This window comes from Nesoenas mayeri (genome assembly GCF_963082525.1).
Source record: "Nesoenas mayeri genome assembly, chromosome: 1".
In the NCBI taxonomy this organism is placed as follows: Eukaryota; Metazoa; Chordata; class Aves; order Columbiformes; family Columbidae; genus Nesoenas; species Nesoenas mayeri.
This window is the reverse complement of record NC_137541.1, coordinates 23902171-23925101: the sequence shown is the minus strand read 5'-3', so window position 1 is coordinate 23925101 and position 22931 is coordinate 23902171. Positions and strand designations below refer to the sequence as shown.

Here is a 22931-nt window from a genome sequence, read left to right as displayed (position 1 = left end):
TCCGCTGGGTGCCCGTAGCTCTGCAACCGGCTCTGCTGAAATCACAATGTGGAATTTTACCACTGATTAATAATGAGGTAAAAGCCAATTCCACTGTGCTTTCTTCCTGGAGCAGCAGAGTTCAATTTTGCCTACATTGCTTAGAAGCTTTGGGCCACCTCCGCCTTTGCACATCATACACCCTTTTTTTATATTTATAAACTGTGTGATATTTGCATATCTTTACCAGCTTCCCTTCCTGTCTGGCTTCAGATATCTCATCTTTTATTAGCTGCCAGCTGTGGCTTTGCTATTTCATCATCTTCTCCTATTGCCCCACAGCCAGCAGGAACACCTTCTAATTTGTGTTCTACCAACGTGAAAGCAAGAGTCACCTAACAGCCATACTCTTATGATCTGGAGAAGCACAGAAACATTTAGCAATAGGTTATTGAGTTGATTCCAGCTCATTCAGTAGCAACTGGAAATTTTTAGTGTTTGCTGATGGGCTGGCAGCTGTGGGGTGGGACACTTGAGGCTCTTCTCCAGTTGCTAATGGACAGATGTCCACATCATAAGAACACAAAATTAACATTTTTGCTGGCAGGCTCAGCAGGGGACACATTCAGTGGGCAGTGAGGCTGTTTTTACCATGGGGCAATGCTCACAGAGAAGCCCAAGAGTACTGGAATGAATAATTTACAGACCACCTCCCTGTTTGGCTTGTTTTGGGAATGAGAACATTCTGTACTGGCGACTGCAAGTCTTGTTTTGAATAAATAGTGTGATGATGGAAGCCAGAGGGGATATTGCTGGATGTCTGAGACAAACTAGTGGGTTAATGAGGTGTGAAGAATTGTCATAGTTCTCTGCACCTCTTCTTTTTTGTTTCTCATACCTCTGCAGACCCATTTCCATATCTCCTCAGGCTCCTTGACTTTATTCTATTCCACACCATCACTTCCACCATGTACAGTAATGCTCCCTTCAAACATGGAGAATTATTTCACTTCTTTATTTAATACTGCACCCAGCAAGAGCTGGCATAATCTGGGAGGAAATTTCTATAAGACTAGAGAAGTGGATGATAAACCACGAAGTGGGTGGTAAAGATGCTGGATGGGATTCCAGCCGTCGGACTCCTGTGGAGTGGATCCTGTGCCATAAAGATGAAATGTTACAGCAGAGAAAACCACTGCTACAGGTGAAGTGGAAAAGCCTGGTGGTCTGTTGCTTGGGCAACTACCATGAGTCTCTCAGCAGTAATTTGACCCACATATCCTTATTTTTGCTTATCTTATTTTCCTTGTTCTTCTGACATGTACAGCTGGCTCCATATTTTCCATGAAGGACAGTATTTTCTTTTACAAAGATAGCAGGTGCAAGAATTCAACTCAGCCAAAGCCAAATTTTAGCATTAATATTTAAAATTGCAAATCTTTATTTTCATTTTTTCTAGACTTTTACCAATCAATATTGCTTTAAATTCTTATGTAAAATAAGAGTAACATACAGTAGCGTATTACTGAGGAGATGATGTGAAAATACATGTTTTGAAAAATTCTATTCCATCATCTTTCTTCGCCATAGCAAACTGTCTTAGAGTATTTTTTCACCATTTTTTTCTATATTTTTATTCTAAATAGCTATTTAAAATCATTGTCCTACAGCTGACCTTAAAAAGTAGGATAACCGGATATTTTGAATATTTTGTCATTTTGTGGCTTCATCATCATATACATTTAAGAAGAATATATCATGCAGTACCAAAACCAGTAAAAATATTACACAAAGAAAACAGAATGTGTGACATATAACATCACAAAAATGTCTCGATATTGAAATGGAAGTGTTGAGACTGAAATCAAAGACAAAATTGGTTTTATGCTTTTAAGTTACCATATTGCAAGCATAACAGAGGCTCCACAGCTCAAAAAGGCTGTAAGCTGTGACACCACCTGCCACCCCACTGCGGTGGGAATCTCTCAACCCAGCGGCTGTGTGAGCATCATCAGAGCTGGGCGTTCAACAACAGACACTGGAAAGTTGTTTAATTACCTTTATGTGGGTGTTAACAGACTCTACATCGGCATCCACCAGGGATGCTCCAGTGGTCCTGCCCAGTCTCTGTCAGTGCAGTCAAAGGGCAAACATGGTGCTCAGTTCAGTGATCTCCAACCTCAGCAACCTCAGTGTCTGCTGACCATGGGGGATCTCCTCCTTCCCACACAGCGTGGGATGCAGTGCCCAGGGGTACTCCATGCTCTGGCAGCACTCGATGCAATTTTGCTCCCTCCTACCCCATTTCTGCATAGCCATGAAAAAAAATTACCTCAGTTGGTCAAACCACTGCTGCATCAAGAAGTAAATTTTTAAAAACCACTATATTTCTTACTTTAGAAAAAAACCTCTTTCAAAGTGTATGTTCAGTTGACTATAAAATATGCTGTAAGACCTCTGACAGGTTAACATGCTATACTACTTACTGCAATCAGCTGCGACAGGAGGCACCTTTAATCAACTACCCTGCAATTATGCTAAGGTTTCTACCAAATGACAAATCCCAATTGGCTGGGTCAGAGCCCTGCCCTCCTAGACAAGACTAATTAGTTTGTCCACTCACCTGTTCATTCATTCCAGGAAGCCATGGCCTGTGGAATCAGGTAGGTGAGTATTTACTGCTTATTTTGATGTTGCTTAGATTTTTACTATTTTGAAATTTAAATCTCAGAGAGGGAAGGCAAATTTCAGTAGGGCTTTCCAGCGAGATTGTCAGGAATCACGAGGTATAGCAACCACTATTATGAACCATGTGTGATACTGTTACTTATTTTTCTTTTAGTGTGCTTTAACTTTCTTTTTTTCATTCCAAGTGATTCATTGAACTATTACACACACAAAAAATTACTTCCTATATAGCCGTCATAGGTACTGAGTAAAATCTATGTCACCATACCAATCAAATTGCTACAGTAATCTTACTTCAAATAACAATTGTTTCAAACTTTTTCAGTTGTTAACCTAAGCAAATTTTCTCAGGAAGTGGGCATATATAAGAGTAGACTAATATTGATTTTTCTGTTTCTTTGGGAGTTTACTGGAGTAAACATAGGGAGGTTTAATAAGAAGTTGTGAATGCTTCTAACCAGGGATGAAAGGCATATTAATGTTTTCAGCCTTTCAACTCTGGTAAATGATATGTTGCTGTGTAGTAGTTATTTTTTATATGAAGCTATGGATGGGCCAGGCAATCTGCAACATATCCCAGGCAAGAGGTTTGAGTCAGAGTTGCCTGTGAAGAACTGAGCACATGCTGGGCAGCCCCTGCACAGGGGTGGGTTGTCCTGGGTCTCTGCTGCAGCCTCCAAAGGAGAAATCTGAGATGGTGAGGACATGGGCAGTGAGAACCGGGCCTGAATGGCACACACAGAGTCCCAGCTCCCATGGCAAGTGGTCCAAACTCACCCTCTCAATGTGCCAGACGTTAAGGTCTCTTACCCTTAAAAACAGTAGACTTCATTGTGTCTCTCAGCTTCTCTGTTTAGTAAAAATTTGTGAGGGTTTGCAGGTTCTTTCAGCTAGGAGAAGACATGGTGATGAGGTCAGGTATCTTGGCTGTTGGTAGGGACTGCACCAGCTTTGCCTCCCTGGCAGTGGCAGGTCCAACCAACCAGAGTGAGCTCTTTGCTCAGAGCTGCCGGCCTCTGCTTTCAGCTCCCTCTCTGCAAATCCTTTTCCTTAGGCCTTCTCTGAGGGTTATGCTAATGTGCTTGCTCAGGCAGGTCCAACTGCGCTCCTTTCTTCTTTTCATCTGAAACTTAATTCTTTGCATAACCATTTCCCAAAACGGTGCCTGATAACGCTAATGTCTCCTTTATAAATCACCAGTGTTCTGCATAGCTTTGTACTCACCTTTGTTTTGAGACTTTGACATCTGCTTATCCATCTCTCCTGCTTATCTCCAGGGATGGGTGGCAATTACACTGGCTCCTCGGTATTAGTGGGTTTATCAAAATAACAAAAGGCTATGAGGATTGCGAAGAAACAGGAGGTGAACAGGGACACCATAGGAAACAGTAGAAAAGATAGATTATTCTTGAGGGAATGTTCACTTCTTTACTGCAGTTTCATATTTTTCCTCAGATTTTATTTATTTGTATATGATCATGTCAGAGAAAGAAGTGTGGAATGAATTACAATCCCAGGAGATGAAGTTTAAAAAGAGAGAGCATTCAGATATAGCACAAGAGAACTTGAAAACACATGCTGTGAAGACAGATGCTAATACATAAACTTGTACTGAAGTTAATAATACATATTTATTTCTGAGGATATTTCCCTCTGAGGAACTATCTCTGCCCCTGCTCTATGAACTGGTGCTAGTGAAAATCCAGGAACAATTTCATCTGTGCAGGTTGGGTTACTCCAGGGATACATCTGGTTCCCTGCTGTTAAAAGTGAATACCGCTATCATCTTGCTTGAAAAGATCCACTTTTTCAAAATATGAGAACAAAATTTTGTGACTGAAACAGTTTCATGTTTGGAATTGGCTGGTGTGTTCATTTTAATACTGCCTTACTTCTAAGGATTAAGCAAAAACCAGTTCTGTCTCTTCCCCAGATGTTCTCTAGAACAGTATCCTTTCAAAGGCACAGCACATACTTTTGTATGGTTAGATAACTTTGATCGTGTTAATTCCTAGCACGTGGTAATGATTTGCTGAGGGGAAAAAATACATTTTTAACACAGATGTTAAATTCAATCTGCTTTGGCCAAAAATGTATTGCAGTTTTTTCTGTGCTGTGTGAAGGCTTAGAAGGAAAGAATATTGTATCATATTATTGGCTCCTTTTGATACTCTCTACACACTTGTAGGTACAACATCGTCTTGTTTGGAAGAGCTCACTGAGATCTAATAAACTGCTTATGAAGCCTGTTCTTGTACTGCAACTCCAGCTCTTTGTAGAAATGGTCCACAGAGTTCAAAATGGTACTGGACTACAAAACACTTGTGAATAAACAACAAAAAAAAACCACAACAGGGCAGCTTAGGTGGAATTTCAAAGCATTATCTTGATGAAACCATTCAAAGATTATTTCATTTACTCAGTTCATGTCCCCACAGAACAGGGTAATCAATGAAAACTTTGCCTACAACCTCATCAGGTAGTCAGAAGAAGTAACAGGCTGAACATACAGGCTAAACCACAGAAAACAGTGGTTGGTTTTTGTTGTTGTTTTGTTTTTTTTGAAGGCTTCTAATTAGAATTATTAAAGAGGGATCAGTGTGATTCAGTGAAAAAATATTTGATTAAAAACAAGCTAAACAAAATTACTAGTTGCTTTTAAAAACTGGGCTGTTATTTGCCCAATACTCTACATGAGGGTAGTAGTAGTCAACTGTACACCAATCAATATTAGTGGTAGATATCGGATTATATTTTTATATTATATTGGCTAGTAATGCATATTTTTAATGATTTCAAATCTTGCTATAGAGAATATGTTTGGACTCATTTTTCCATAAATACTAGAGATTCAGCAGACATTCTGCAAAATGTTGTCTAACCTTAGCGAGATAGAATAATCTGCAAAGTGATGAACTCGTCATCTTGTCTTGGATTCCTCTGCAACGGAAATTGTCATTACAGAATCCGAGTTCTGCCAAGGCTAATTACACACAATACAGCAAATGAAATTTTCCAAATACTCTTGGAAACATGTCCAGACAGTTTATTTGGTTAACTTGCTAAAAAACAAGTTAGAACATCAATAAACAAGCTGTTAGGACATTAAGAATTTTTACGAACTTGAGAATTAGAACTTGCAAGAGAAAAAACTGAGAAGGAAGAAGATAAGAGTTTTTCCTAACATTTGAAATCAGTTATGGAAAACTACAGTAGTCATTGTAAGACCCTAAAAAATAATTTGATGTATTACCAAAAACAGATAACAGACTCATATTTAAATAATTGAACAGTAACTTGACTAAATCATTTGTGTACACCTTTTTAAGGGGGGCTGTCTACAATCCAGATACTCAGCTCCTGACCCTTATGGCACTGTTGTATTTTGATTTCTTCCACAGGCAGCAATTCTCTCAGTCAGGAAGGTCAGCACAGAACTCTGTTTGGAGGTTTTCCAGGCTTCAGGTCCTCATGCACCCATTGCCCTGCACTCAGAAAAAGAACTTGAGAATGGGAATAAGCAATTGTGAAAGAGCTGATTTGGCAGTTCTTGATAATGACAGGCACAGCACTGGGATGTAGTTTGACAAGCATGTCTTAAGTCAGGTGTGCTGGCTAAACCAGCCAGTTTTGCTGGTTTGTGTAATTAACTACAAGAAAAACCTTCCTCTCATTTATTTTGGCTGAGGTATTTTTAACCTGAATGATTCATTATGTGGCCCCAGAAACAGTTGCCCTAATTCAGCTGAGAAGATTATACTGAAGTGAAGGCAGAGTTTTAGCAACCATTGTCAAAATAAGTGCTTACCAAATTCTGACTTTAAAGACAAGTGCAGTTTAATGCATTCATAAAAATGAGGCTAAGTCCTACCATGCTAAGACCATCCCTCAAACTTAATATTTGATCAGGTTAAACTTGGCATCAGCTGTGCAGCACAGATGGTTCGTACTTCAAGAGGTGGAGCCGCTTTCTGAGGAGACTCCTATTCCTCACAATTGTTAAGGTTATCCTCACAACACTTGCATGGGTTTGTGTTAATTGAGTATCTCTTTAAGAAATGCCAAAATGATCCAAGTGGCCATGGGGAATGCAATGTAACTACAAGGTCATTCTTCCCTTTCTTCTCTGGCTGTTTCTTGACTTTGACACCTGTTAGTAATGAACAAAGTGCCTCTTGCCCAGGACATGCAGCTCTAAAAGGGGCATGAGGGTTTAAATCCTCCCTAGGCTGAAGTTGCAGCAGCAATACTGTTCCCCTCATCCTGAAGAAGGACCCCTCCCAAATGGACAGTAAGAGAATGGGGCCACTTCTCACAACTGCACCAGCTGGGGCACCCAAGGACAGAGCAGGAGGGATGTCAGACACCTTAAGTGTTTTCCACTGATCTGTGAAAAATACAAATGTTGACCTTAGACAGCTTTTTGCTAATTGTGGGCTGCTTTGATCCTATGCAAAGAACCTTAAGTCTATGGACTGTATGAGTATTGCTGGTGCCCTTTTGTTTCAAAAAAATAAATAATAAAAAAAAAGGTAGCTTTGGATTCTGCTTCAAGTTCCAAGTTTAAGTACATTAACTCTTAACTAAACTTAAACGTAGTCTGTTCCTCTGCTCCTTAGGAGTCATGGCTATTTCTCCTTGGGATTTAACCAGTACTGATTTGTTCACAGAAGCTGGAGTTTAGTCTAGACATCTTTTGCAACTTCATATTTTCATAGCCTTCAGATAAAGGAAGATACAAAGCAGCCTGTCCAATGCACTTCTGAAGTTCTAATGTCTAGCATAATATTTTGTCTATAATGTTGGGAGTTATTTTGACACTAATGTAGCCACTGTTTTTGTGAAAATGAAAGAATGGGGACTAAGTTCTTAATATACTGGTCCCCTCTGCATATCTGACCCTGTACCTTTCTTACACCACAACTTTACAGGAATTTGAAGACAAGCATTCCCCTATCCCATAAAACAAACAAAAACCAACAAAAACCCCCAAACAAACAAGAAACAAAAATCACCCCAAAAAACCACTTAAACAAATGGTTCCATTTTCAAACTTCTGTATCTGTCTTTTTCTCAGTACAGGGAAAAGACCAATCAATTCTCTCACCAGTGTTTTCTGTTACTGTTTAATATGCAATAACACACACACAGTTTGCAATGCACGAGAAAACTAATAAACACTTGAAAATCATGTTTTCTATAATAAAAAATAATAGATAATTATATTTATGATCTTGGGTTTAGAACTGTTCTTAGATGCTGTTGTTCAGTCAGATACCGCAGCTCATTAACACTCATCTTCTGCCTTGGAAGTCAGGAAGGCCACCCCTGCTTTCTCCCTGTTCAAGCTAGAACAGAGAATGTGTGAGATTTTATGGACTTCGTATGAAATTTGAAAAGTGTGGTTAAGACCATTAACATAAGGTCAGATACTGGTTGTGCATATTGACTTATGTTTATTCTTAATGTTACTGGCTCTGACTTGACTAAGCTATGTCTACCTATTTCAAGGCTAAATGTGGACTTTCACGTCTAATTTTCAGGAACACCTCAAAGATGAATTCTTCTAACACTTAGTGGCACTTCGCGAATACAAGGCAAACAATATAATCAATGTTGTGGTGCATGACATTTGTGTGAAATTCGAAGGTATGTATAGTACTTCTCTCCCTTTTATTTTCTAACTCTCTTTGCCCAAGTGAGGAGTTTCTTTTCTGAGTGATGTGGCACGGCCCAGATGTGTAGCTACCAAAATATGGGAGCACACTTGCATTTTCATTTGTGTGTGTTTCTGTAGTCCAGTTCATGCTGTGGAAAAACAATCAAATTAATAAACCAATAAAATTTGTATGATTGCCTCTAATACATAACCTTTACAAATGCCAAATTTGGGAAAATCTAAAGCAGTAACTATTTCCCTTGACTAAGGGCATTTATCAGTATGTACTTCTAGTCAGGTAGTCCCAGAGCAATTAGTGTTAATATATTGTAAAGATATTGACTTTTTGACAAAGGCAGCTTTATGACTCAGCCTACTTAGACCGACACTCAAGGAAACTGAAAAGAGTAACATTCATCACAGCTGTCATTGTTAGGCTGGGCCAAAGGCAATCCTTTTAACTGGAAACTATCATGTAAAATAATCTATTAACTTATGCCCAGCAGCAAGATGTGAAGGAGAACCATTTCCCAACAATCAGTTAAACCAAACTTTGCAAGATTAGCCAATAATAAATGAGTTCTAGATAAACAAGTAAATATAGTATTCAAAACAATGCTTTCCTCTTTTCCTCTATGTCAAATCAGCTAATTACTTAAATCCACTTATGAAAAAAGCTTACAGGAACACAGATTAAAATTTGTGGCCTGTAGTTTTCTGGCTTTGATGGGAGGAAGAAATCTTTCATAACCAGAGACAGAGGCATAGTAAAAGCTGGACTACTCCTACACTTCTTTCTGAGGTGACCATATTTTGTTATGACAAAATCAATTACATACAGGATCACTGTCCTGGCAAGTGCCAGCTCTTTACGTGTGATAATTTTATTTCATTTTAATAAGTCGTATTCACATAAATGGGAAATATTTTTCCCCAGAATTTCTGTACAGAATTCATTTAGTTTAACCTTGAAGTCTCCATCTGTACCATCTGAGGAAATGTCAGTTTGGATAACGGAGGAGCAGCAAGGGGAGATGCTCTGTTGGACCTCATAGTTACAAACAGAGAAGCTTGAAGGCTGGGGGCAGTCTTGGCTCCCGTGACTGTGAGATGGTGGAGTTCAGGATCATGAAAAGAGGGAACAAGACAAATGGCAGGATCACAACCACTGACTTCAGGAGTGCACACTTTGGCATCTTCAGGCACCAGCTTGAAAGAATCCCATGGGAGACAACCCTGGAGAGAAGAGGCATCCAGGAGTTGGTTCATTTTCTAGAATTGCCCTTTCCAAGCTCAAAACCGGTCCATCTCCACATGCAGGAAATCAAGCAAAGACAGGAGGAGCTCCTGACAAAACTCAGATACAAAAAGGAAGCAAATGTGAGGTGGAAGGAGGGACTAGTGAACTGGGGGGAATACAGAAACACTATCTGAAGTGTAAGGATGGGGTTAAGAAAGCCAAAGGCTGCCAGGAGCTGAATATGGCAAAAGATGTGAAGGGCTTCTACAGTTCTATCAACAGCAGAAGACCAAGGAAAATGTGGGTCCAGTGCTGAATGAGGCAGGAGATCCAGTGGCAAAGAGGCAGAAGTACTCAATGGCTTTTCCACCTTAGACTTTACTGGAAAGACTGGTCTTTGGGGATCCCAGGCTCCTTAGACCCACGTGAAAGACTGGAAGAAGGAAGACTTACCCTCAGTGGAGGAGGATCAGGTTAGGGAACATTTAAACAAACTGGACATATACAAGTCTATGGGGCATGATAGTGTGTGCCCACAATCCAGCTGAAGAAGCTGGCTGATGTCATTTTAAGGCCACTCTTGATAATCTTTGAAAGGTCATTGTATTTGGGGGAAAGTTCTGAGGACTGGAATAAAGCAAATGTCACTTCTATCTTAAAAAATGATATTTTATTTTATTTTTTTTCAAGAATAACATGCTGGTTACTTCAGTCTCACCTCTGTCCCTGGGAGGCTGACAGAAAATACTTCTGGAAAACATTTCCAAACATTAAGGACAAGAATGTGATTTGAAGGAGTCAGCATGGATTTACAAAGAGGAAATCATGCCTGCCCAAACTGACAGCCTTCTGCGATGACATGACTGGCCTGATGGACAACAGGAGAGCAGCAGATATTGTTGATCTTGATTTTAGCGAGGCTATCCACACTGTCTCCCACAACACTCTCACTGATTAAGTACAAGCTAGATAAATGGACAGTGAAACTGAAAACCAGCTGAACTTCCAGGCTCAAAGGGTTGTGATTAGTGCCAGAAAGTCCAGCTGGAGACCCATCAAAGTCCAGTTGGAAGCCTGTTCCAAGTGATGTATGCTAAGGGTTCATACTGGGCTCAATACTCTTTAACATCTTGATTAATTATCTGAACAACAGGATAGAGTACTCTCTTGGCAAGTTTGCAAAACATGCAAGCTCAAGAGGAGTGGCTGATATGCCAGAGGATCACATGGCCATTTAGAGGGACCTCCACAAGGTGAAGAAACAGCTTGACAGGAACCTCATGAAGTTCAACAAAAGCAAATTCAAAGCCCTGCACCTGGAGAGGAATAACCCCATGCATCAGTACAGGTTTGTGGGTCAGCTGGCTGGAAAGCAGTTGCAGAAAGTCTCTAGGAGGTTGTGGTGGACACCAAGTTGACTAGAGTGAGCGATATGTCTTAGCAGCAACAAAGACCAACAGCCTCCTGTGTGGCATTAACAGGAGTACCTGTCACCAACAGGTCAAGGAATGTGTTTATTCCCCTCTATTTAGCACTAGTGACACCACACCTGAAGTGCTGTGTCCACCCCAGGCTCCCCAGTACAAGAAAGAAATGGACATGTTGGAGCAAGTCCAGCAAATTAAATAAGGGATTGGAGCACTTGTCACATGAGGAGAGGCTGAGAGAGAGCTGAGATTGTTTACCTCATAGAAGAGATGGCTTTTTCTTACTGTCATCTCTGAGTAGTTGGGGGAAGTGCACGAAGCCCTACTTTCTACAAGTCTCATCAAGCAAATGCCATGCAAATGACATATTGTTCCTGTTGCAATTTAAATCAACAGAGCCATACCTTCTTTCCTGGTGATTAGATCTGTCATTTAAGTCTAGCCTAAGTCTATTACATCAGCAGCTTTGGAATGGTGAAATATCTGTACGGATGTCTAGACTTCACTCCAGCTGCTGCTTTTTTAGTGAACACTTGTTTGCCTCCTGTGGTCAATAAGGCTTTTATAAGACAGAAGTAAAATGGGCAATCAAAGGCTAGGTGAGGGAATCCAAACCAGAACTGTGAGAACTCCTGCCTACTGCTACTTGTTCATCATCCCAAGAGAGACAAAGAGCTTGATCATGAAAGAGGATCCAACTTTTTTTTTAATTAATATGAAAGTAACAGGCAGTCATCATATACATCTCTTGAGCCTATGGTCTTGGGTATCTGCAGTTTCACTTTACAGCTCTTGGCCTTTCTGACTGGTAGTTTAGACTTCAGACCCTTGGTTTCCATTTCTTCCAAAACGTTGATGAAAACTTGTCCACTGAAGACAGAGTGAAGATCTTCACTGTAAAGGGCAGGGGTGGGAAGTAAACCAACCAAAAAAGTGGATAACTATATTTGACCAGAACTCAGCTATTTCTGAAAGGCTACAGAGGACTCTTTGCAGATACGTGCATAACACTGTACACACTCAAGCGTGGTGCAAAAGTAATTTGTAGTAATATGTTGAGGGAATGAGGATGACAGGGCCAAAATCCTAGCGGAAAGTTTGTGCTAGTCTGTAGAAGTGCTGGTGGCATTCCTGGTAAAGAGTGTCACATGTGCTTTAAGTTCCTTGCCTTTTGGTCAGAAACTGGGCTCTAGAATCTGAGGGGCAGTGCCACTGAGGAGACAGAAATGCTGCCATGGCTGGTGGGAAGAGGCTGTTGCAGGTCGAGCTCTACTGTATGTTGTACCTCACCACCTCTACTACATTTTACTTCCCTTCCTTACCTGTATTTCATATACCTGCAGATGAGTTCTGAAGGGATGTCTGATACTGTGTGGGTGTACTTTCTGCTCCTTCTACTTATATTTCCTACTCCAGGACTATAAGCTCCTGTTTTGAAAAAAAAAATAAATCCTCCTTTGCTGCCAAACCCTCTTCCAAGAATCCTTGCTACTGGTGCTTGTTTGCCAGTCTTTCAGCTGTGTGTGCTTGTGTCTTTGGGCAGCTTGTTTCATTCAGATGTGCTGGCACCTCTAAGCCAAGAAAATGGAACTGGCTGTTGTTTCCTCCTCAGCTAGGTTGGGAACTTGGCAAAAGGAATGGCTAGCAGCTCTGTGCTTCTCCACTGACATTATGACCAAGAGCTGGCAGCCTGCCCAGGAAGAAAAAGAATAAAAGGGAAAATATTCCTACTGCCTGCTGCCATCAGAGGAGATGGATGAGGAATAACTGGAGTGTCTGCAAAACAGACTTGCTAATCTGGGAACCCAAGTGTCTGGGTTCTGCTATTTTTTTTTTAAGATCCCTGTTATCCAAAACTCCTCCTCTGGGAAAGTCAACTCCCAGAGATCTTCTCCTTCAGTACAACTTTTCCCTTTGTCCTTCATTTCCTCCTAGTCCTGAGAAGAGGCAAATTACCCTCATATGAAGAAGAATCCCAGAATAATCTCTAGGGCATGTGAAGTCTGTGACTGGGGCAGGATCTAGTCCATTTGTTGACAAGGCTCCTTCAAACAACCTTCCCCTAAATGTCTAGATTTCTCTATTCTGGCAAAGTTATGCTGCTGTGCTATCAGTCACACTGCTCTGCCTTCCCCCCTCACCCCTGCAATGATAGTTCCTTGCGCATGTGCTTTTTTCCCATAATCAAAGAAAATTTGGAGTTTTCAGTAGATTCAGATGTGATTAAACTCAGTGAAGAGACAGGGAATCTCACTCTACTATTACTCTAACAATATCTGCTGTGAATCTGGCTTGAGGCTGGATTTCGGAAGGTTCAAGTTTCCATCAGCTTCTCCTTACACTCTCAAGGTTTTCTGGGTATGCAACAATTTGATGGATGGAGGTGCCATATTATTGTAACAAATTAAAAAATCATCTTGTAGCCAGAGGGATGATGAAAAAAATGCAAGTGGATAATAACTGCAACCTGTTGTCTGTATGCAGTATTGAGAGAAGAGAGATGTACAATTCTTTGCCCATACAGCTTATAAATTTTATGCAAAGTAGTCACAGAACAGACAAACAGAGGGAGAGAGATAATTCAAGGTGTAGGGAACAGAGATCTGCAGTTTCCAGTCCCAGCTGAATTCAGTGAATACAAACCAAAATCTTGCTTGCCCTTTTTTTTTTTTTTTAAATATGTCCTTAGAGATTTTACATTTCCAAGCACCATGTGGCCGACTTCACAGTGCCTCCTACATTTTTTTATGCACGCTCTTAATACACTCCTTAGCTACTCCATGGCCTCATCCTGAGGTCTCTATAGAAAGTGAGAGATCCACGTCTGAACCATTTCAAAATCACAAGGAAAGTGGATTCAGGTGAGTTACTGCACAGAGGAATGTTTTAGTTACTGGGTACTTGGTAAAAGTTAATGACCATCACTACTACCATAACGTTCCTGAATAAAATGAAGTGCGACAGCTCATTGTGGGTGTATGGACAACCTCAGTTTTCCCAATGAATTACATTCCTGGGCAAACTTGGACTTTGTGTCACTTATTCTGTAGATCTCAAATGGCCTCAAGCAACATATAGATGGCCATATACCAAGATGATACACAGCTTTTGAACTTCTTTAAAAGGGGTCTGGGCAGAAGATAGAGTGCCTGTAATATTTCAGATCTCACTGAGTTAAATGAGTGTACATGGATTGTTCTGTTGCATGTGTACAACAATTCAAGTTTCAGTTTTGTGTCACCTTGTATCTTATGTGCTAGGAAAATTAATGAATTAAGACCTAGAACTTTACTCTGAGATAGGTAACAAATATTACATATAGATTACTGTTAGGAGAATACATTGTGAGATCGCTCATGTTTATAGACATCAGTCACTGGCACAATCAGGACTACTGTTGAGCATAGTCATTCTGATCCATGACTCTGTGGATATCATTCCACTGTCAGTTTTATATCTACTTTATACACAATTTTATATACATACAGTTTATTTCCTCTATAATTGTCCATTGTGCTTTTCCTTCAGAGGGGAAGTTTACTCAAAGATTACAATATATTCAAAATCACAAATGGTATTTGTATAATGGTTAGAAATATTTATCATCTCTTTATCTACATTTGTTTCTTTTTTCTGCATTAGGCCTCAGAAGTTGTTGAAAGGTTTCCTGCAGATTGAAACAACAGAGAGCCTTGTATAAAAAGGACACCTCTATTTCACATCCAAGGAATGTTGCTTAATAGGTATTAACTGGAAGAAATATATTGTAAGGTAAAGCTTTTGACAGCCTACCAATTTTCTGAACACCCAGAGAGCATTTAATTTTTGTCTGTCACCTAATGTGACTGTACATGTTACAATGGAAACTTCAAGACAAAGCTTTGGTATCGGTGCTACCTGTACGTATCCTATAGCATCCAGTATGGTGTTTGTCACTCTTCTAGTTTCTTGCTGCTCATCCCTGAACATAAGAGCTCGTCCACTTTTTTCTAATTTACCTTTCCTTTCAATCTGGAATGCTCCTACAGAACTCTGTACTGAAAAGGCTGGAGTGCAGCTGGACATGAATTTTTTTTCTCTTACTGGAAGCACACTGAAGACATCTATTGGGCAAAACATCACTCTTTTCTACCCAGACAGGCTTGGATATTATCCTTACAAAAATGAAGTCACAGGAGAGGCATTCAACGGAGGACTCCCCCAACTCTCGCTGCTGGAGAATCATTTAAAAAAAGCCAAAGAGGACATCCAATTCTATATTCCTTCAGATGAACAGTTTGGATTGGCTGTCATTGACTGGGAAAACTGGAGACCTGTGTGGATAAGGAACTGGGGATCAAAAGACATTTATAGACAGGAATCCATTGAACTGGTTCAGCAAAGAGACCTCAGTCTATCAGAAGCTGAAGCCAGGGCTATAGCTAAAACAGAATTTGAAGCTGCAGCAAAATCAATAATGTTGGAATCTTTAAAACTGGGCATAGAAATGAGGCCAAATCGTCTGTGGGGATATTACCTTTATCCAGATTGTTATAATTACGATTACAACCAAAATCCACATAATTATACAGGAACCTGTTTAGATATTGAAATAGAAAGAAATAATGAGCTTAAATGGTTGTGGGAGGAAAGCACAGCACTTTATCCATCTGTCTATCTAGAGACAGCATTAAGATCTTCCAGAAATGCCCAACTCTTTGTTCGCAACAGAGTTCAAGAAGCCATGAGAATTTCGTATGTCTCTAATTCTACTCATCCCCTTCCAGTTATTGTATATACACGTCCAGTATTCACAGATGTCTATGAGGAATATCTCTCCCAGGTGAGTGGAGCTAGAACTTAAATATTTTAAGTTTAAGTGGAAAGAAATTACACTTACTTAGCAAATATGCCAACCTATATCAGAAAAAAGTATACTTTGTATAAAACAATAATCTACCAAAGAAATGTGATCAAATGGAACAGTAAAAGGTCTGTTGTTAAACCTTCCTCATGATATTTATCAAATAGTGTTTTATTCTCTGAGTAGTTCTCATATTTAGCAAAATATTACAAAGCTATAAAGCATATTTAGTACATTAAGTCAGAAAAAAAAAAATTGAGTAACCTCTTCCAAAGAGAATTAGTACAACTGGGCTAGCCTAATGTCTGCTTTTTAGGTTATAAGAAAAAGCAATAAGAGAGTCTTCCTTTTCCTTAAAAAGGGTTTAAATGCTACTGAGAAAATTCTGTACTTAGTCAGGCTCTGGCTGAGATCTAATCATCTTACTGCAGTTCTGGCTACACTCTTCCCTTCATATTTTTATATATACCCACCCCATCAGAGATACCATCAATATGGAGAATCTCTTCCTGGTCATGCAGGCACTGAGGCAGTTCAGAGGTTGTGGTCCTGGTGACTGTGTTGTGTCTGGTGTTCTTGCACATCCTGGACACAGTGTCACCAGGCAGTGCCCCCAGACCATGGACACCTTCAGGAAGCAAGGGGTGCTGCCAGGGTCCTGCTGGGCCCCTAGTTAAATCCTATTTAAATCCTATAATCCTTACATTCTTCTTTTTCATGTGTTGTAAGTTGGTTTTGCCTTGTTCTTTTTCTACCCATAGTCCTCTTCCATCACAGATGGGCTTTAAGATTTTGTTAGGGTTGGGCTAATCCTGAAGTGAGAACTGAACAGAAACAAATTTCCCAGATCAATCTCTGTACAAGGCCAGAACTATTCCCTGGAGAAAAGAGATTCCCCTTGTGGAAAACTCCTTCTCTTGCTACTTTTCTGCTTTAGTACATTCTGACTGAAAATACTGAAAAACTGAAATGAAATTAAAAACCAAACCAAACCAAAAAAACAAGCAAAACAAAACAAAACCCCAAAGAACAAAACCAAACCAAACCCACAAAATAACCACACACACACACACACACACATAAAAACACAACAAAAAACCCCACAAAAACCAAAACCCCACAGGCGGCAGAGGCAGCATTACTGAAACCAGTTGCTACTAATGCTGAAAGGCCAGGAGGCAATACAGCAAAATATAACATTAAAAGGCTGGAGGAGTGTATGTCATATGACTAACCACTGGCTTAGTTTTACAGGCTTGTTTTTCTAACCAGATGACATATATAAAGTGGATATAGATGGCAACATTTTCTGGCATCACCTGTGCAACTGAATCTCAGAATAAAACAGTGTAATTGAGAGCAGAATGTTTGCATCATGTATAATTGTTTGCTCTTCAAAGTAATTATTTTGGATTTGTAGTTTAGGCATTATACCTTTGGCCTTATGTTATAGTTTACCTACACTAGCATGATTTTTTGCACATTTCCTCTCAGGATGACCTAGTAAACACCATCGGAGAATCTGCTGCACTGGGTGCTTCTGGAATTGTCATCTGGGGTGATATGAATTTAACACAAAATAAGGTATGTTAGATTAATTACTATATAACATTTTTTAAAAGTGAGAAAGTGAGAAGGATATAAAGCATTATGGTTACCTACATAATATCTTCCACTTTTAAAATGATGATTCCATATTGCCAGCAGTCTTATCTAGTTAAAAAACAAGCACATTTGAGGTTTATGAAGATTTTCATTGACTACACAGAGTAAGAGTTCAATCTTTGGAATACCAATGTTGGTTCTGAGTAACTGGACAAGCTGCCATAATAACTGTAGGCAAGTTAGCATTTGTTTATTAATAGTTAATTTAAGGAAAGAATTCCTGTATCTTCATTAAAATCCAGTCATGAGATGAATAAAAGATTACTTGTGCTTCCCAGAACAATTTTTAAAAGATCCTTCTGCTTTTTAAAGTGGTGCATTTAATAGTTGAAATTCTAGGAGGAGTCAGTCTGTGAAATTCCAGCTCTAGTCTGTTTTGTATGTTGTAAGCAGCACTTTGATTAATTTCATTGTAAGGAAGACCTGAGTCAGAAGACGAAAAAAAAAAATCCAATTTGTTTCAGGAAGGTCAAATACATAGTTTGAGAAACATCGTTATAAGGATGTTCAAATAAATCTTTCAAACTAGCTCGTTGATACCCAAGGAAGCCAGATACAATAAACAACTGTATGGGAAGACTCTTCTGAAGTCTTCCAAGAGCAAAAACCTGAAACTCTTCAGCACTGCTGGGCTTCCTGTGACAGAAAGAATGGCCAAATAAACCTCTACAGCTCTGTAAGGGTCAAAGACCCAAAAGCATCCCACTTTGACTCTTTTTTTGTATGTGCCTGCCTTCGAAAAAGCGCATCAGTTGCACCTGAAGCTTTTCTGCCCATTACCCCAATGCCAGAACACAAACGAACAACAACTTGTATTGCTTGAATTTCGCGATTCATGTGAACAAACACAACTTTCCACAGTCCAGTCAGACTATGTATTTGTGCACTAATAGCACCTTTTTTTTTCACAGCTATCACAACTCAGTAGCCTTTCAGCAATGAAATATTTCTATGAACCTTACTTTTGTGAGAATTGCATCAACCAAAATTTCTAGGCAGGGTTTTTATATATATCTAAAAGAAAAACACAAAACCTCATAGACCTCAGATTCATCAAAGTGACCTCCATGGGTGTAAATATTAGCTGTATCTGTATGTGGTACTAGGCAAAAGCCCTAAGCAGACACAGTGTCAGAAATAAAGAGTTCACAAAGCCTCTGGTTATCAAACTGTGACAAGCAGATACAGAATATATGCCATCTTCATGATTGATTAGAATAATCAATTCTCTTAGCATACTTTCAATTTGACCATCCTCCTAAAATGCTTTCTGTTCAAAAATGCCATGAAGGCTCCCTACTCTTGCAGCCTACATATTCAGGTTAGGGGAAAATTGAAGAGTCCCACAGAGACGATTTGATAGAAAACCTATTTGTTCAGGTTGAAGACATGCTTTTTTTTCCAAGATCCCTTCAAACAATTCAAGACATAAAAAGGAACTTTGATCCTTCATGCAACTTCTTTAAATGCATCTGACTCAAAATACTACAGGTAATACACAGATAAAATGAAAGCTTAAAGTCATCTGCTTTCTGATGTAAGTGCTTTTTGTAACATCTCCAGAACTACCCAACATGAATTTGCTGTGATCCTTGAACTATATAGCAACTTCTCAGATAAACTTGCTTCCAACAACCAGTTATAACTATTATCAAAACCTCAGGAGAAACATTCATAGATATACACTGCAGTACTGCTATCAGAATGACAGCTTTTTAATAGTTTCTGTACTAAACTAAGCAGATATGATGTGCTTTTCACAGAATACCTGTAGAACTCTGGACAACTACCTTAGGAGGACTTTGACCCCGTACCTCATCAATGTCACCATGGCAGCCAGAATCTGTAGCCAAGTGTTATGCCAAGACTCTGGCGCTTGTGCACGGAAAAAATGGAATTCCAGTGACTATCTTCATTTGAACCCTGAGAATATTGTCATCCGAATGACAAAGGATGGAAAATACACTCTACAAGGGCAACCAACGTTTCAGGATCTGCAAACATTCATAGAAAAATTTGATTGCCACTGTTATGCAGGGCACAGTTGTGAACCTAGAGCTGATATAAATGATGTCCACTATCTCCATGTTTGCATTTCAGAGGATATTTGCATTCAGATATCTTCAAATTCAGTTTCTAATATAGAAGCCTCTGAAGAAAAGATCCCGTCTAATGGAACTGTATTTTCATTTACCTCTCCAAGTAAGGTGACATTATCTACACATCCTGAAATAGAAGATTTCCAATATACCTTTGGAAATAATATACTCCATAAAACAGCTGCAGGAAACAAGAGTGTTGCAGCTGCCACTAGATCTGATTTAGGAGCAAATGATACTCGTACTTTCAGTAGTTCTTCATCCTATAACATAAGGATGTTTAATCTGTTTTGTTTCATTCTAATTTTGAGAAATTTAACATAAATGACCCATGAAAGTGAGAATATTCTCTTCCCTGTGCTTTAAATTCTAAAGGTTTTATCTACAAAATAACCATTCCTGAAAGGCATATGGTATTATCTGTATCAGGTAGCTTTTTCTATACCATAGGTCACACTTCAGCTTGAATAGATTTCTTCAGTTTAGTTCTATGAACTACTATTTGTTGCAAAGATATACTGGTCTGTATATACTGATTATACTATATGAAAGGATAATCCAGAATAAGGGACATTTTTTTATAGTTTACATTTTTAACAGTTATATTTGAAAAAAATACATTTCTTGAAAATGCTGTTTTGTATATGCCAAGCTAAGCTAGTTAAATACATCTGAACCTGGATTTCATTGAGTCTCAGCAGTCAACAGGTTTGATACTCTATGCAGGAATTAATTCCATTCCATGTGATAATTAGCTCTTAAAAATATTTGTTTTAGCTTTAGATCCATGGGACTTTGAAGCATAAAGTGTAGCTGATTAATGTAACGTTTCTCCACTTTTCACAGTATCTACAGGGACACTGTGATTTTTCTTTTAGTTAAATATGTTCATAACTCTCCAAAAGGTTCTAACTTTAATGTTGACTTCAAATATTACAGCTTGATTATTTAAAATTTGAGCTGTAGTGGTTTATCCTTCTTTTCCCAAGCCCTCCCGCTTATGTCAGATGTCACCCCCTTGGCTTTCAGTTTTTTGTCTGACCAATACTCGCAATTCCTCTGACCTCCCACTGCACTCCCGGCCGGCACTGCTCACCACTCCTAGTTTCTCCAGCCAGCCAGCCCTAGCAACTGGCTAGGACTGTCTGTGCCATTTGGACCAAAGCCTGTGAGTGTGAGACCTTCTCTATGCCTGAGTGTTTGGTGGAAACCAGTTTGTTCCTTAGGAAGACTCGGCAGTGAAGGCTGCAAGATGCAGTGATGCTGGGAACCCAGGGCTCCCTTTCTTCCCATCCAGTCCCCATGATCCCCAATCTCAGGACCACCTTTTCGATCCAGTCTGCTGATAGAACTAGGACTATTTGCTTAATATTATTTCATTGCCAAAAGCAACGTAAAAGTAGCAGAGATACCTCAGAAGAAAACCAATCCTAGATTCATATCAAGAGTCCCGTTATGATTTGTGTATAGTCAGTTTATTCATTTAGAAGAAATTAATTGTAGTTCCTTTGATAAAATATCCTTTCCAGATTATTATGTCAGATGTTTAATAAATGGCTGGACTTCTGATGGGTGAAGAGTGGCTGCTGGCACGGATAGATTAAAAAAGTTTCCCTAGAGCTAGGCATGATATGCATAAATAAATCACTACCTTCTACAGATATAACCTGCCTCAATAATGAAAATACCTGGGATTTCAATATAGTAGCCCTTATTTATGAAAACTTAATACTTTAATTTAGCAGAAAACACGTATTATATCCATTGCCTTTGAATTTATAGTCATAACAGATGTGCGCAAAAATAGCTAAAGGCTTTAGATTCAACAAGGAGAAATAATGTTTTATGGATTTTGGGTAACAAATTATCAAGAGGAAGTGACAATTTTCTCATCGCAGATATGGTCTTGAGTCCACAAGTCAAAGCTATTTCTGCTACCAGTGTTCCAAGTAGAATGATGAATAAGAAGTATATGTGTAGCAGACTGTCTAGCACAAAAGAAGCCAGCTGTTTTGATCACCTTTTTAAAATGTTGTTTCTTCACTGCAGCTTTGATTTTAGTTATTTGATCTTGGGTAAACAAAAGTCATGATTATGCCTTCTATATAATACCTGTACCTGAGGTACCTCCCTTTCATACTGGATTTGTGATAACTATCAGAGCATTTCTAAGAACTGGAAATGTCACTGCTAATGCCTTAGAGTATTTCATATAACTCATATGGAGTTTTATTTTTTCAGCAGAATGCTTTAACATGGTTAAAATTTTATGTTGGCACACATCATTTGAGTTCAAAACACTGCACTGCTTTGTTAAATCACAAATTGGGAAAGTTTCCTGAGGTTAGGCTTGTTTGTATCTAGTGCTCTGAAAGACACTGGATCTGTAGCACTTTGTGATAAGGGAGCTTGCAGCTTCACAAAATCTGCAAGTCTTGCCATAAATAGTTTTGACTATCAGCCAAGCAATAGCATGCAGAGCATTTGGGATGAGGAAAGTGTGAATACTCCAGAAAAAGAGGAACGAGAATTTAAAATCACAGAAGAGTTGAGACAGAGCACCCAGGACCTCCCAGTGGATGCAGAGGAAGTGAACTGGTAGGTGAAGAGTGAAGCAGTGGGGAATGTGGACAGACCAGTCCCTTCCCACTCGACAGTTTTTATCTACCTGCGATTTAATACCAACAACCTTTCCCCGAGGCCCATTGTAAAGATAAAGTAATACAATAACTGACAGGGTAGATTAGACCTATCCATCTGATCCCATCTCTTTTTTGTTGAGAGCCATCAGGACCAGAGAAGTACAAGTAAGGTGAGAGGAAAGTAGAATATTGCAATGAACTGTCCACAGAAACATGTCTTCATAAGCGCCATCCATAAATATGTCTTGTGCTCAGATGCGTGGTGCTTTGCCAACCACATTTCTACTGTTCATTTGGGATATTTATGTTACCTATATGTATCTGCAATTCATGCTTTAAGTCCTACAGACTTGTCCTACTGAGATTCAGGCTACCTTCTGTGTAAAATTACAGTATTTTCCAAATATATTATTTTGCTCTGTATTATATTTATCTTGCCTATATTCTACGCTAAAAAGTTACCATGGAGTCAGCGAGGTTCCATGAAGTGAGGAAGGAGAGAAAAAAAGGAAAAGGGGTGCTATGCCTTCCGTTGCTGTGATTGTTTTATGTTCAAAGCCAAACTTTTATTCTCCCAAAGCATGCCCCCCCATTCACTGCATTTCCTGGAATCATACGTTGTCTCTGTAGCTTTATATCTCAGTTTTTTATGTTCTTGTATTTTTCTAAAGATTAAATACTAGTGGAAC

General features: G+C 39.2%; 1 protein-coding gene across 1 annotated transcript; it reads left to right on the top strand.

Annotated features, from left to right (window-relative positions):
* Positions 1 to 14852: 14852 nt before the first annotated feature.
* Positions 14853 to 19924, top strand: LOC308038454 (hyaluronidase PH-20-like; the record flags this gene model as incomplete). Its single annotated transcript, XM_080340994.1, has 3 exons — positions 14853 to 15815; positions 17331 to 17420; positions 19265 to 19924. 3 exons carry the CDS (start codon positions 14853 to 14855, stop codon positions 19922 to 19924), a joined length of 1713 nt encoding a protein of 570 aa, XP_080197120.1.
* Positions 19925 to 22931: the final 3007 nt, after the last annotated feature.